Genomic DNA, 16162 nt, shown 5'->3' with positions numbered 1-16162 from the left:
TTTGTCTATTTGAAATTGATTTAAAAGCCAAAGGAGTAAATTTTTTTACATACTTCTTTTAGTTTATGTAATATATTATTGCATATCATAGTAAATATAAATACATCCTAAAAAATATGTACAGCTAAAATCACTGGCAAATTTAATTTATGGCAACCTCAAAATGTAATGCAACCTTTTAAATATTCAAATAAATTAAATATTTTAATTTGATTTCTCTTAAGAATCTTAAGTACACTCCTTTTTTTCTCATAAAATTATTTAAAGCAGAAAAACAGAAAATTTTTACTTATACTACACCTACATTTCTCAAATCTCATGACAGAAAGCCAAAATTTTATTTTACTCTCCACTAAGTTGTGTGTGTGTGGGGGGTGGGGGGTTGTGGTATAACCAGTTCCTACTCATCAAAAATTAAATAAAGATGCTTCATTACTGGTAACAGGAGCCATTTAATCGGCAGAGTCAAGAAAATAATTTTCACCCTGCAGTTTTTCTTTCTCTCTCTCTTTTTTTTTCTGAATGAAGAATGCCTTGTGTCATGTAGTATAATTTCCAGAGTGAAAAAGGATGACAAAAGCTCTGCTAGATTGTAGGTCCAAGATGCCCTATCCAATCTCATCTTCTGAATGAAGAGAAAGAACAACTGGTAGAGAGGCAGACAGGAGTATCCACCAGATGCTCTTAAGGAAGGCCACACTGCAGGCAGAGTCTCCCGAAGAATGGAGGAATATCAGTCCTGTGCACAAGATCTTCAAAGATCCTCAGAGCAGTTTCCCGTGCCTTCAATTAATGACTCTTCTGCTTCATATGTCCCTAGAAGTACTCGGTATAGGTATATAAGAGTAATAGTAATTTAGTCATTAAATGACAACACTGGAAGTCAAGAGTGCTTAATTCTTGTCCCAGCACTACAATAAATTAACTGGAAGATCTTAGAAAAATCATTTCTTCTCTCAGGGTCGATTTAAACATTAATAAAAAGAGGACGTTAGTAACAGCTTATCTCTTGTTCCATTAGACTGTGTATGCCAAGAGAGATGTAAAATACACTTCTTAATGTGGATTGTGGACAAAAAGTTTAAAGCCACCACTTTAATCCTCTATAGGTCTCATTCAATCCAAAAACAAAATGGGGGACAAAGTGAGGGACTTTCACACCTCACTTACATCAATGGACATATCATCCAGACAGAAAATCAATAAAGAAACACAAGCTTTAAATGACACATTAGACCATATGAACCTAACTGATATTTATAGAGTATTCCATCCAAAAGCAGCAGAATACACATTCTTCTCAAGTGCACATGGAACATTCTCCAGGACAGATCACATGCTGGGCCACAAAGCAAGCCTCAGTAAATTTAAGAAAACTGAAATCATATCAAGCATGTTTTCCAACCACAACACTATGAGATTAGAAATCAACAACAAGGGAACAACTGTAAAGAAACACAAATATGTGGAGGCTAAACAATATACTACTAAACAACAAACAGATCACTTAAGAAATCAAACAGGAAATTTTAAAAATACCTAGAGACGAAAGAAAGCTAAAACACAACTAATCAACCCTATGAGAGGCAGGAAAAACAGTTCTAAGAGGGAAGTTTATAGCAATACAATTGTACCTCAGGAAACAAGAAAAATCTCAAATAACCTAACCTTACACTGAAAGCAGCTACAGAAAGAATACACAAAACCCAAAGTTAGTAGAAGGAAAGAAATCACAAAGATCAAAACAGATATAAATGAAATAGAGACGAAGAAAATAATAGGAACGATCAATGAAACTAAAAGCTGGTTCTCTGAAAAGATAAACAAAATTGATAAGCCTTTAGTCAGATTCATCAAGAAAAAAAAGGGAGAGAACTCAAATCAATAAAATTAGAAATGAAAAAAGAGAAATTACAATGGACACCACAGAAATACAAAGGATTGTAAGAGACTACTACAAGCAACTATATGACAACCTAGAAGAAATGGACAAATTCTTAGAAGGTACAATCTCCCAAGACTGAACCAGGAAGAAATAGAAAATATGAACAGACCAATCACAAGTACTAAAATTGAAACTGTGATTTAAAAACTCCCAACAAACAAAAGTCCAGGACCAGATGGCATCACAGGCGAATTCTATCAAACATTTAGAGAAGAGTTAACAGCTATCCTTCTGAAAGTATTCCGAAAAATTACAGAGGAAGGAACACTCCCAAACTCATTCTATGAAGCCACCATCACCCTGATACCAAAACCAGACAAAGACATAAGAAAAAAAGAAAATTACAGGCCAATAGCACTGAAGAACATAGAGGTAAAAATCCTCAACAAAATACTAACAAACCAAATCCACAATACATTAAAATCCTCAAACACCATGATCAAGTGGGATTTATTGCAGGGATGCAGGGATTTTTCAATATCTGCAAATCAATCCGTGTGATACACCACATTAACAAATTGAAGAATAGAAACCATATGATCATCTCAATAGACTCAGAAAAAGCTTCTGACAAAATTCAATACCCATATATGATAAAAACTCTCCAGGGGACCTCTCTGGCAGTCCAGTGGTTAAGACTTTGCCTTCCAATGCAGGGGGTGCAGGTTCCATCCCTGGTAGGGGAGTTAAGATCTCACATGCCTTGAGGCCAAAAAATCAAAACATAAAACAGAAGCAATGTTGTAACAAATTCAATAAAGACTTTAAAAATGGTTCACATCAAAAAAAATCTTTGAAAAAAAAAAATAACACTCTCCAGAAAGTGGGCGTAGAGGGAACCTACATCAACAAACATAATAAAGGCCATATACAACAAACCCACAGCAAACACCATTCTCAATGGTGAAAAACTGAAAGCATTCCCTCTAAGATCAGGAACAAGACAAGGATGTCCACTCTTGACACTTTTATTCAACATAGTTTTGGAAGTCCTAGCCACGGCAGTCAGAGAAGAAAAAGAAATAAAAGGAATCCAAATTGGAAGAGAAGAAGTAAAACTGCCACTGTTTGCAGATGACATGATATTATACATAGAGAATCCTAAGGATGCCACCAGAAAACCACTAGAACTCATCAATGAATTTGGTAAAGTTGCAGGATACACAATTGATACACAGAAATCTGTTGCATTTCTACACACTAACAACGAAAGATCAAAAAGAAAAATTAAGGAAACAATCCCATTTACCATAGAATCAAAAAGAATTAAATACCTTGGAATAAAGCTACTTAAGGAGGCAAAAGACCTGTACTCAGAAAAACTATAAATTACTGATGAAAGAAATCAAAGATGGCACAAATAGATGCAAAGATATACCATGTTCCTGGATTGAAAGAAACAATATTGTCAAAATGACTATACTACCCAAAGCAATCTACAGATTTAGTGCAACCTCTACCAAGTTACCAATGGCATTTTTCACAGAACTAGAACAAAAAATTTTAAATTTATATGGAAACACAAAAGACCGTGAATAGCCAAAGGGATCTTGAGAAAGAAAAACAGAGCTGGAGGAATTAGGCTCCCTGATTTCACACTATACTACAAAGCTAGTCACCAAAACAGTATGGTACTGGCATAAAAACAGAAATATCAATCAATGGAACAGGATAGAAAGCCCAGAAAAAAACCCACGCAACTATGGCCAATTAATCTATGACAAAGGAGCCAAGACTATACAATGGAGAAAAGACAGTCTCTTCAATAAGTGGGAAAACTGGACAACTACATGTAAAAGAATGAAATTAGAACATTTTCTAAACGATACACAAAAATAAAATCAAAGTGGATTAAAGACCTAAATGTAAGACTGGATACTATAAAACTCATAGAGGAAAACATAGGCAGAACACTGTTTGACATAAATTGCAGCAATATCTTTTTCGATCCACCTCCTAGAGTAATGAATATAAAAACAAAAATAAACAAATGGGACCTAATTAAACTTAAAAGCTTCTGCACAGCAAAGGAAACCATAACCAAAATGAAAAGACAACCCACAGTATGGGAGAAAATATTTGCAAACAAAGTGACTGACAAGGGCTTAATTTCCAAAATATACCAACAGCTCATGCAACTCAATATGAAAAAAAACACACAACCCAATCAAAAAATGGACAGATCTAAATAGACATTTCTCCAAAGAAGACATACAGATGGCTAAAAAGCACATGAAAAGATGCTCAACATCACTAATTATTAATTATTAGAGAAATGCAAATCAAAACTACAATGAGGTATCACTTCACACCAGGCAGAATGGCCATCATCAAAAAAATCTACGAACAATAAATGCTGGAGAGGGTGTGGAAAAAAGGGAACCCTCCTACACTGTTGGTGGGACTGTAAACTGGTACAGTCACTATGGAGAACAGCATGGAGGTACTCTAAAAAATTAAAAATAGAGCTACCATATGATCCTGCAATCCCACTCCTGGGCATATATCTGGAGAAAACCATAATTCAAAAAGATACATGCACACCAGTGTTCACTGCAGCACTATTTACAATAGCCAAGACATGGAAGCAACCTAAATGTCCGTCAACAGATGAATGGATAAAGAAGATGAGGTACATATATACAATGGAATATTACTCAGCCATAAAACAGAATGAAATAATGCCATTTGCAGCAACATGGATGGACCTAGAGATTATTACACTAAGTAAAGTAAGACAGAGAAAGACAAATATCATATGATATCACTTATACATGGAATCTTAAAAAATGATACAAATGAACTTATTTACAAAACAGAAATGCTCACAGACTTAGAAAACAAACTTACGGTCACCAAAGGGGAAAGTCTGGGGGGAGGGATAAATTAAGAGTTTGGAATTAACACACATACACTACTACATATAAAATAAGTTTTATATAAGATAATCAGTAAGGACCTACTGTATAGCACAGGGAACTCTACTCAATGCTCTGTAATAACCTTAAATGGGAAAATAATTTGAAAAAGAATAGATATATGTATATGTATAACTGAATCACTTTGCTGTACACCTAAAACTAACTCAACATTGTAAATCAACTATACTTCAATATAAATTAAAAATTAAAAAGAAATAAAAGAGGGAGTTAGACCACAATAGTGTTTTTTAAAATATTATAACCCAGGATCAGGTAGTATTTAGTGGATAAATTTAGTGCATCACAACAGCCTTAAAAAAAACTGACAGAAAAGCACAGGCTATTATAATAAAACAGAATGTTCTATATGTAGTAAGAGTTTATGTCTTGTTTCACTAGACTGTGTATGTCGAGAGAGAAGTAAAATACATTTCTTACTGTGGATTGTGGACAAAAAGTTTAAAGCCACCACTTTAATCCTCTGAAGGTCTCATCCAATCCAAAAGCAAAATGGTTCTAGCACTGATGTTAAACGTGTTACAAGAATGTAAAGCAATTATATTCCAATAAAGAGCTTTAAAAAAAAAAAAGTGTGCTTAACTAGCATGTAGCACAATAATGACTACTGTATGATACAATATGGATGATATTAACTTTGCTGTTTTATTTGATACCAGATTGTTCAAATAAGGTCAATCTTTATACTTTGTCTTTCAAGACAAATCCATCTGCTTGAATTTTTTTTTAATTAAGAGAATACATTTGTAGAGGGAGAGAAAAGGGAGCAGGAAATTTCAAGACACAGGTAATTTGAAGTTTGCACTGCGTCAGAGCTGCCTTGAAAGTAAAGGCCCAGTAATGGAGCAAAGAGTAATGACAACAGCACTGGACTGAGGGAAGGCCTAGGCTTGAATCCTAACTCTATTATTGCAGTTCACATGACTGAGGTGAGGATCAAATGAATAATGGATATGAAGGTTCTCTGTAAACTGTAATGTACCATACACACAAGTTTCAGTTAAAAGAAACATCCTGCAGCTATGAATAAACTAGGTTAGGAGGCAAAAATTCTTCATTCCATCAACACTGTGCCTCACAGCTGCTCTGATAAGCTGTGCAACTAAAGTAATATTGAATCTATCTGTCCTCATTCCAGCTCCTATTTTTACAGATTTTAAATTTTAAATATCAGAGTAAAACAAAAACAAAAACAGACAAAACCTGGAAATCTCATTTAATTCCTACAAAATGAGAAAAACAAGGCCTAAGAATAACAATCTAATTCACACTCCTCCTGAGATTCCTCGATCTGCTCTTTATTCCATGTTTATCAGGACTTTCATTCACCTCAAAAGGCCATTAGGAGGTTTCATGCACTTAGAAAAGTATCTGGCACATACCACTTTATCAATATTAGCCATCTAAGTAATATGGCCTTGGCTGAAATATTTAACCAGCTGATTCATTCAATGGTAAAATGGGAATAAAGCCCACTTTACAAGGATTTTGTGAGAATCAAACAGGACTATGAAAATAAATGTGACATACTTATCAAAACCATACTTGAAAAGAGCTGAATTTCTCAAAAGTGTCAAAAAGACAAAGGCTGCGGAAATGTCCCAGATTAAAAGAAGCTAAAGGGACATGACATCTAAATACAGTATTTGACCCTAGACTGGACCCTGTATTGGAGGGGAAAACTCAGCTGATAAAACTGTAATACTGACAGTTGAATAAAGTATTTTACAAACATAAATTTATGAAGGTGATAACTGTACTGTGGGTATGTAACATATTATCCCTATTCTGAGGAAATACACACCGCAATATTTTGGGGTAAAGGATTATGAGGTATGTAACTTACTGTAAAACAGTTCAGGAAAAAAAACTGTGTATGTATTTACGTAGATGGATAGATAGATAAGCAGATAGATTAACTAATAAAGCAAATGTAGTAAAATGTTAAAATAGGTGAATCTGTGTAAAGGCACATGGATGTTCTCTGCACTATTTTTGGTTTTGCAACTTTTTAAAATTTGAAGTTATTACCATATACAAGGTCTAATACACATGTACACACACACACACACACACACACACAGCTGCAGTACCAACATAACACTAACCAGTTATAGGAAAGGAAAAAAGATACTTTCCTTTAGAACTCATAATTGGGTTGGGTGGCGGGGGGTTGGGGGTGGTAAGAGCCACAGAAAATTTTAACCATACCAGGTTTTTAATACTTGAATATCATTTGTTAACCACCTTTAAGCAGTCAAAAGTCCTCTTCTGCTAACAATTAATATTCTTTCACATATTAGTAAAGCAGTAATGTTCTAGAGCATATACACCTTCAAGACTACATAGCCATTGCTACTTTCTTTGAAATGATCTGTCATTCTCCTTTGCAAATTATCTATTTACTTATTTCATCCTTTTGATCGTTGGGTTAACTTGCACTTTTCTGATTTTTAAACACTCTTTATATACTAAAAAATGTTTTTAAAAGACTACGAAAACTTATACATGAATTTTCAAAGCTGTATTATTCATAACAGCCAAAAAGTGGAGATTACCCAAATATCCATCAACTGATAAATGGATAATCCAAATGTGGTACATCTAAACAACGGAATATTATTTGGCCATAAAAAGGAGTATTGACATATCACAACATGAATATACCTTGAAAAATATTATCCTAAGTGAAAAAAGTCATACACAAAAGCTACACTGTGTATAATTCCATTGCTATGCTATGTCCAGAATAGGGAACTCCATACAGAGAGCAGATTAGTAAGTAGTTGCCAGGGGTTGGGCAGGATGGGGGATGAGGAATGACTGCAAATGCAAATGGAGTTTCTTTTCAGGGTGATGAAATATTCCGGAATTAGAGAGCAGTGACAGCAGCACAACTCTGGGAATATGCTAAGCAACCACTAAGTAGCACATTTTAAAAGGGTAAAGTCTATGGCATGTGAAATTGCTCAATCAAACTATTAAAAAAAAAACAAACAGCAAACAAGTAAATCAGGACTTTCATTCACTTTAAAAGGCGATTAGGAAGCTATGGACTCTCTTTCCAAACAAACATACATGTACACAAAGTATTACAATTACGCAAGGAACAGTGAGGTGAAGAGAAGGGAACTTGTTTATGGAAGCCTATCTATGGGCTCCATTAAGACACCCTGTGACTGTCACTCTCATACACTGAAAGTGGAAGAACAAATTACAACTGCCCTTAAGGTAAAAAAGTACCTACTTTCTGACTCCTGAATTCCAATTCTAGGAATTTCTCCTACAGATATACTTGCACATGAATAAAATGAAGTAAATACCAAGTTATTCAATGGAGGAATGTTTAGAAAGGAAAAACCTGCAAAACTCTTAAATGATTATGGCACCCCTATGAAATAAGACTACCATGCAGCTGTTAAAAGCATAAAAAAACTTCTTATGTCCTGATGTGGAAAAATCTCTAAGATATATTGAGAAAAGCGAGGTACAGGACAGTGCTTATAGTATGTTACCATTTCCATAAAATAGGTAAAAAGACAAATATATATTAAAGAACTGTTTCAGGAAGAATGCACAAAAAGCTAGCAACAATGGCTGCTTCTGAGCAGGGTAACAAAATGGCTAGAAAGCATTTAGGGCATGGGAGGACTATCTCCCTAAGAATGAGTCTCCAGGGGCAGGTTACAGGGAGGGAAATCAGGGAAAAGAGAGTATTTAATTATTCATTAAGATATAAATCAGCATCCCTCTAAAAATAATTATTTATTAACCTTATCAAGATACTAAACTAAAAAATACAGAATAAAGAATGTTAAAGTTGCCATGACACAAATCTAGCCTAATGCAACACATCAAGGGAAAAAAAAACAACCTTCTGTTCATTTCTCATTCCAAAGCTACTATAACCACAAATGCGATTACTTGCCAAAGATAAATTTTTAGAAGCCCAAATCTCCATCTAAAGAGGAACTGCAAATATTTTAACAGAGCATGTTTTTCTTCTATTTGCAGAGCCCCTGGTAGCATCAAAGCCAAAAAGTAGTCAGCACAGGAGTAATTTCTTTACTAGAATCTGGATATCTTTTCAGACTTCCAAATCTTCCTGTTGAATTTGTTCTGATGGAATTCTTCTACTTTATAGCCTAAAGAAATATGATGATCTCAGTGTTTTTGCTGTTAAAAAATTTAGTTGCTAAAAAGTATCTATTCATTATTTATCTTCTTAGATCTAAGGTAGCCACACAATTTAAGGATATTTAGCTCACACTTTGACCTAACAGAGTATCTATTCTTGGGTGTTACAGATAAAATAAGCAGTTTAAATGTTAGTAGAAGTTACACTTTTTTTTCCCCCGATTTAGAACACAAGTTCTCTCATCTTTTCTAGAAATTTCTCTGCACTGCTTCACATTGTTAACAGATTATTTTAGATTCATATTTTTCTTGGAAGATACCCCTTCATGGGGTCCCCTGTGAGTCGCGCTAATACAGACCCTCCTGGGTACAAAAATACAAAGCCCTGAATGCTCTTCAGCCATGCCATTTCTCAGGGGAGAAATTTTGAAGATGAGGTAACAACTCCCTCTGGACAATGAGGAAGTTTGCTTACTGCTTGCTGTAACGGTAGTCAATTCCCAAGTGCAGCATTCCTCCACCACTTACTAGGAACACTGTGTGCACAGCAACCATCTGGGCCAGAACCACTTCACCTCTGTGCTGACAATACTAACAATACCTGAAATCTTGAAATTAACTGTATAACACTGTCTCCATAGGAAAGAAAGAAACACAAACTTTCAATTTGGTATGTATGCCAGGGGAACCCCCTTCACATCAGTCTAATATCTGAAGGCCAATGGAAAGGGATCCCCCCAGCACCTACCTTCTCATGACGGCTCTAGTGACCCAGGGCAGGGACTCCCAAAGGGTAGGGGCTGGGAATGGGAGGGGTCGACGTCAATAAGTAAAGAATTAGACAGAGGGTCCAAAGTAATAAAGGTTCGGAAGCTGCTCAATGGAGTAGACGGGCTGAGAAGACCTGAGCCTTCTGTCAGCACAGCCTGTACCCCTCTACAGCCTCCCGTCTGATGATATTTCAAGTTCTGACCTAGATCCTGATCATTTTCTTTCCATTGTTCCCACCAACTGATTTCTATTAAGGATGTTAGCTCCACCTTGACCCACTGTGGGACATGTAGAATAGAATTTCACCACTGTTTTTTTCCTGCTCTGTTGTCCCAATAACTAAAACAATGTAGCCCCACAGCCTTAAAACCAGGGCCGTAATGTCTCATGAACTTTAAGGAATCATAATGGGTATGTAGACGTACTATATGCAGATTGAAACAGACTGCTGTTTCCAAGTCCTTGGTAGGATGTTTGGCAACATTCAACAGCACTTTAAAGAAAGATAAGCATGCACTCCCATGAAGCTATCTCTGTAGTTCCAAGATTATCATTTACTAGAAACTGCTTAAGAGAATGCCTACACTAAAATGAGAGACCATGTTCATTTTTTCCATCAGGATCAGAGCCAAAAACCAACCATATTTCTTGAAAACTTAGGTGACGTTTCCAAGAGTTAAACAGAACAGATTTACCAGCAAAAGGCAGGAAGAGTGAGATTATAATTTGAACCAGGCAAACTGTTTCATAACAGAGAATGTGGCACTTAATGTAGTTTGCAGAATATGGTATGCTAAAAACGCTACTTTATGGCAGCAGCAGGCCTCTAGAGGGTGAAACCAGCCAAACGAAAGAACAAAAAAGGTAGAAAAAAAGAAGCCATGTCAGCAATACAAAGCCACAAAAGACTGATACACTTTCTTTCTTTCTTTCTTTCTTTTTTTGGTGCTGAATTACAACTTTCCCACCAGACTTTTGGTTTAAAAATACAAAAAACACTTGATGAAAAATTTTTCATTTTGGCCATTTTGAATCAAGAATTTATACTAACTCAAATTTATCCTAACTTAACAGGACTTGAGTCTAACAAACACATGCGCTATTGAGGTCACAGGAGACTATATATACGAGCAGATCAAAGTTTTCTGCAGCTCCTTCTGGAACAGATTTACTCTGGGTTCCTGAGTGGCTTGGCCAGCTGATAGGACAGACTGATGTTTCTTTACTTGAAATAAACATTAATTCAAAACCTCTACCAGAAAACTCACGCTGAAAAGGCTTGGCTCACTTTCTGATGTGCTAGCCAAGGAAAAATAAGCACAAAAGCCTCAATGCAGGTTGACTAGAAAATTTATTCTAATCGTCTTTAGGTCTCCTGAATCAGGCATACAACATTTGAATCTTTCTTGTATATTACTGTCAACTCTAAATTTTGAAAAGTAATAAGAATGCTAGTCAATAAATAATGCTTTTAAAAAAGCTAATATTTGTTAGTTCTATACACTTTCTCATCCCACACATCCCTCAGTTCTTCAATGTTGACTGAATTATTCACCAAATTTACAGAGCACAGAGTGCAAAAGCAGAATAGACATAGTCTTTCACACCAAAGAACTTCTAAAGGATGTCTGGCTAATAAACAAACAAATAATTAATTGAAATGTGTAGAGATTCCAAAATGGGTCAGTGACATACAATGATGACTGCCAACACTAAGATGGTCACTATTCAGATATTAAGCCTAGAGGCGGGAAGAAAAAGACCTCTTCTGGTTTTCAAATACAATTACTGTACAAAGAATCTTAGAATTAGAAGAAACTTTTCTATAACTTACCTGAACCTGTTCTAGATGTGTCCTCTGGAATAACCCAGAATAATTATCCTATTTTCCATAAGACAAACTTCATTTCCTAGAAGATGGCTCTACTTTCAGTCTTCTCTTCTTCAGTTTACTGAATCATACCAACCCTTAAACCATTCCTGTCCCCATGACATGGTTTCTAGACCTCCTCCCCATCTTAGCCATGTTCCTCTGGACTGTCCCATGATTGAATGTCATAATTCTATGAATCTAGACTAAGAATACATTAATATTTTTAACAACTGTGATATACTGTTAATCTATATTTTAAAAATTTCTAATTACTCATTACCTTTTTCATGTCTAAAAAAATTTCATAATACATATTTTAAATGTCTAAACAAATTACATTAAGACAACTTTTTTAATTCAATTTTTTATTTCATAATTAAAATTTTTGCTTTCAAATCTCATTATGTGCTATCTGGAAGGAAATCTGCAAAGACACTCCTTCTATAAGGTATCCCTTACAAATTGGGAATCTTTGCCTTTTATTTATTTATTTATTTATTTATCTATCTATCCATCCTTCAGATCTTTATTGGAATATAACTGCTTTACAAGGTTGTGTTAGTTTCTGCTGTACAACAAAGTGAACCAGCTGTATTTATACATACATCCCTGTATCCCCTCCCTCTTGAGCGCCCCTCCCACCCTCCCTATCCCACCCCTCCAGGTTATCACCAAACATCCCGTTGGTCTCCCTGTGTTATGCAGCAGCTTCCCACTAGCTATCTATTTTACATTTGGTAGTGTATATATGTCAATGCTACTCTCTCACTTCGTCCCAGCTTCCCCTTCCCCGCCTGTGTTCTCAAGCCCATTCTCTATATCTGCGTTTTTATTCTTGCCCTGCCACTGGGTTCATCAGTACCATTTTTTTAGATTCCATACGTATGAGTTAGCATACAGTATTTGTTTTCCTCTTTCTGGCTTGCTTCACTCTGTATGACAGCCTCTAGGTCCATCCACCTCACTACAAATAATTCAACTTCATTCCTTTTTATGGCTGAGTAATATTCCGTTGTACGTATGTGCCACATTTTCTTTATTCACTTATCTGTCGATGGACATTTAGGTTGCTTCCATGCATAAAGACAACCCTGAATATTTTTTATTGCAAGTTCTGTTTGGGAATATTATAGAAGAAACATTCAAATTCACAATTTAAAGAGTATTAAAAGAAAACTTTAAGGGATCATTTTAGAAATTCTTCTTCAGGACAGAAATTATTTCAAGCATCTTTTCTGAACACAAAAGTATGACACTAGAAATCAACCATAGAAAGAAAAATGGGAAAAGAACAAACACATGGAGATTAAACAACATTCTACTAATAAAACAATGGGTTGACAATGAAATCAAAGAAATCAGAAAATATCTCAAGACAAGTGAAAATGAAAACACAGCTCTCCAAAATCTATAGGATGTAGCAAAAACAGTTCTAAAAGGTAAGTTCAGAGAGACATAGGCCTTCCTCAAGAAATAATAAAAAATCTCAAATAAACAACTTAACCTGCACCTAAACAAATCAGAAAAAAACAAACAAAACTCAAAGCCAGCAGAAGGAAGGAAATAATAAAGATCAGAGAGAAAATAAATAAAATAGAGATCAAAAAACAACAGAAAAGATCAGTAAAACTTAGAGCTGGTTTTTTGAAAAGATAAAATCAACAAACCTCTAGCGAGGCTCACCTAGAACAAAAGAGAGAGGATCCAAATAAACAAAATGAGAAATGAAACTGGAGAAATAACTGATACCACAGAAATACAGAAAATCATGAGAATACTATGAACAGTTATACGCCAACAAATTGCACAATCCAGAAGAAATGGACAAGTTTCTAGAAACATACAGCCTGACAAAACTTAGTCAAGAAGAAAACAGATAACTTGAACACACCAATCACTAGAAATGAAACAGAATTTCCCTGCAAACAAAAATCCTCTTTCATCATTCTTAACTTCCTCAGTCTCCTGTGAAAAACATACTCTTTTTTTTATTGGTTGTACATTTTAATTCAAAATATCATGAAATATTTTTAGATTTTTGTTATCGTTGTTCATTTACTTATTGTAGAAAATTTCCCAAACACCACAAGGGAAGAAAGATTATATACCCAACTTAAACGATTATCAACACTTTGCCTCTAGCCTGTGCTCATCATCTCCCCATGGAGTATTTTAAAGCAAATCCCAGCTTCATATCATTTCATCTTCAACTGAAACACATACTATGCATCAGTGCCTATTATGCCATAAGCACTGTGCTTACCCTTTTTAGTCTTCAAAATAAACTAACATAATAGTCAAGCTTAATCCTGTACTATCCATGTCTATTCTCATACGACACTAATGTTCCTCCTTCCTGTCTTGGCATGCACTGTTTTCAATACCTATACACACTGTGGGAATTACTGTAGAACTTCGATGTTCTACTTCTGGTAGATAATATTCTTTTGTTTTGGGTCTTTACAAGTCAAGTAATCTTGCTGATGGAGGTTACTTGGTTGTGTTTATGCAACTGTAAAGCAATTTCACAACTAAATGGGCCACTGACATGCTAGTTAATAAATTCTGGTAGACAGATCAGTCAATAGTATGATAAACAACCTTACGTAACTCACAGGATAGCAATATTTACAACCAGTAATATTCACTTTTAAAGAAAACATATAGGCTTTGCTTTCCCAATCACAATTTTAGAGAATCCACTTTTAGACTGATTATTTGACTTTAACTTTCACTGAACTTTAGGCCCATGATGTTCAATTACCATTTACTACATAACATGAGGTATTTTGTATCACTTTTAAAGAAAGCAAGAGTTGGCTGGTAAGTACTGTAACCAGTTTTAGGTTGTGACAGATCTTAGGAAACTTTCTATGATTTATAAATTACAAAAAGTCCCTACAACAGAAAATCTGAAGGTTTGCAAAGATGGGAAAAAACTAAATAATCACTAAGAAACAGAATTCCTAAGAGTAGCAAGTCAGTGCTTTGCAGTGGTGAAAACCCTTCAATAAGTCAAGAGAGAAGCTAAATATAAACCCTGACTAAAAAGCAGTCTACAGACTCTTATCTGGGGAGTTGCCAAAAACATTTCAATCAGGAAACATGAAAGAATCCTGTAAAATACTACTGTATGATTGAGTTGGGGGTGATCATCTGGAGGAATGTGATGAAATGGTTCAAAAGAAGGAATTAAAGAAGAGGAAGGTATGCATACTTCTCTTTTCGTCAAACCACTTTAGACTTTTCACTTAGATTTTAACATATTAAGCCTTACTCTAATTTTCCACCAGAGACTGGATGTGCAATTTCAGCACATTTGACACAATACAACAAACTTTAAAAAACAAAAAGAAGGCAACAAAAACAAAGAAGTGTTTTGTTCTTTTGTTTTCAGTTTTTAAATCAGGCATTAAAAAAGCACTAAGCTTCAAAACTTACATCTGAACCCACACTTCTCATGGAACTTTGTAGGACAGGTTTAGTCACAGAAAGTTTTCCATTCACTGGGCTATTTGCCACAGGGGCTGGTACCACATTCACCACGTGATTAGGTAGCTGTGTGGCTCCCCCAGCGACAGCAAGGACTGGCTGAGGAGAGGGCAGAACTCCAGATGCCTGGAGCTGTACCATGGCAGGCTGAGAGAGAACCACGGTCTGACCTGCAGTAGAGAAAAAAGGAAAGGAATCAGAGGGTGCATAACTCCTGTGGCAGGGAGAGCTGTTTAACATTTAGGTCTCTTCTGCAGATATAATAGGTAAGACCACACGGAGGGATTTGAAACCATCAGTTAAAACACAGTCAATAGCAGCACACATCCATACTGACTTCCGTTGTTGTGTTTTTAACGAAACTGACTAAACTCATTCTCCTTGAGATTATCATTAACAATGTATTTCCACAGTTCTTTTCAGCTAACACAGATCAAATCTGCTAAATTATTCATAGATTTCTCTAAGTATTAACCTCTGAAATTTCTTAGTGCTAAAAGAATTTATCATATTACAAATATCAAACCTTTTATACTGAACACAGAATCATATATTTTAAATTAATGGGATTTATAATACATATAACACCAAAAATATATGACAGAGATTCAGTAACTCAACACTTGGAAGAACTGAGGGTACAAATATCAAAAATGTTAAAACCACTTAGGTAACATGGGAAACATAAATCTGTAATTTAAAATAGTCTGCAGATAATATCAACTCCCCTACCCACCTCTACAAATCTGTAATTTAAATATCGACTCCCCTACCCACCTCTACAAATCTGTAATTTAAAATAGTCTGCAGATAATATCAACTCCCTTACCCACCTCTACAAATCTGTAATTTAAATATCGACTCCCCTACCCACCTCTACAAATCTGTAATTTAAAATAGTCTGCAGATAATATCAACTCCCCTACCCACCTCTACAAATCTGTAATTTAAATATCGACTCCCCTACCCACCTCTACAAATCTGTAATTTAAAATAGTCTGCAGA

General features: G+C 35.3%; 1 protein-coding gene across 7 annotated transcripts in view; it reads right to left on the bottom strand.

Annotated features, from left to right (window-relative positions):
* Nucleotides 1-16162, bottom strand: part of ATF6 (activating transcription factor 6) — a 235502-nt gene that overhangs the window by 186362 nt on the left and 32978 nt on the right. For all 7 annotated transcript variants that reach the window (XM_057727666.1, XM_057727667.1, XM_057727673.1 and 4 more), the window contains one exon: nt 15107-15327. In XM_057727666.1, coding sequence (XP_057583649.1) covers nt 15107-15327 — 221 coding nt within the window. The remainder of the gene's footprint in view (nt 1-15106; nt 15328-16162) is intronic.

The sequence above is a fragment of the Hippopotamus amphibius genome, chromosome 3 (genome assembly GCF_030028045.1).
Source record: "Hippopotamus amphibius kiboko isolate mHipAmp2 chromosome 3, mHipAmp2.hap2, whole genome shotgun sequence".
NCBI lineage: Eukaryota > Metazoa > Chordata > Mammalia > Artiodactyla > Hippopotamidae > Hippopotamus > Hippopotamus amphibius.
The sequence above is the reverse complement of the archived record's forward strand: the minus strand, read 5'-3'. Positions and strand labels throughout refer to the sequence as shown.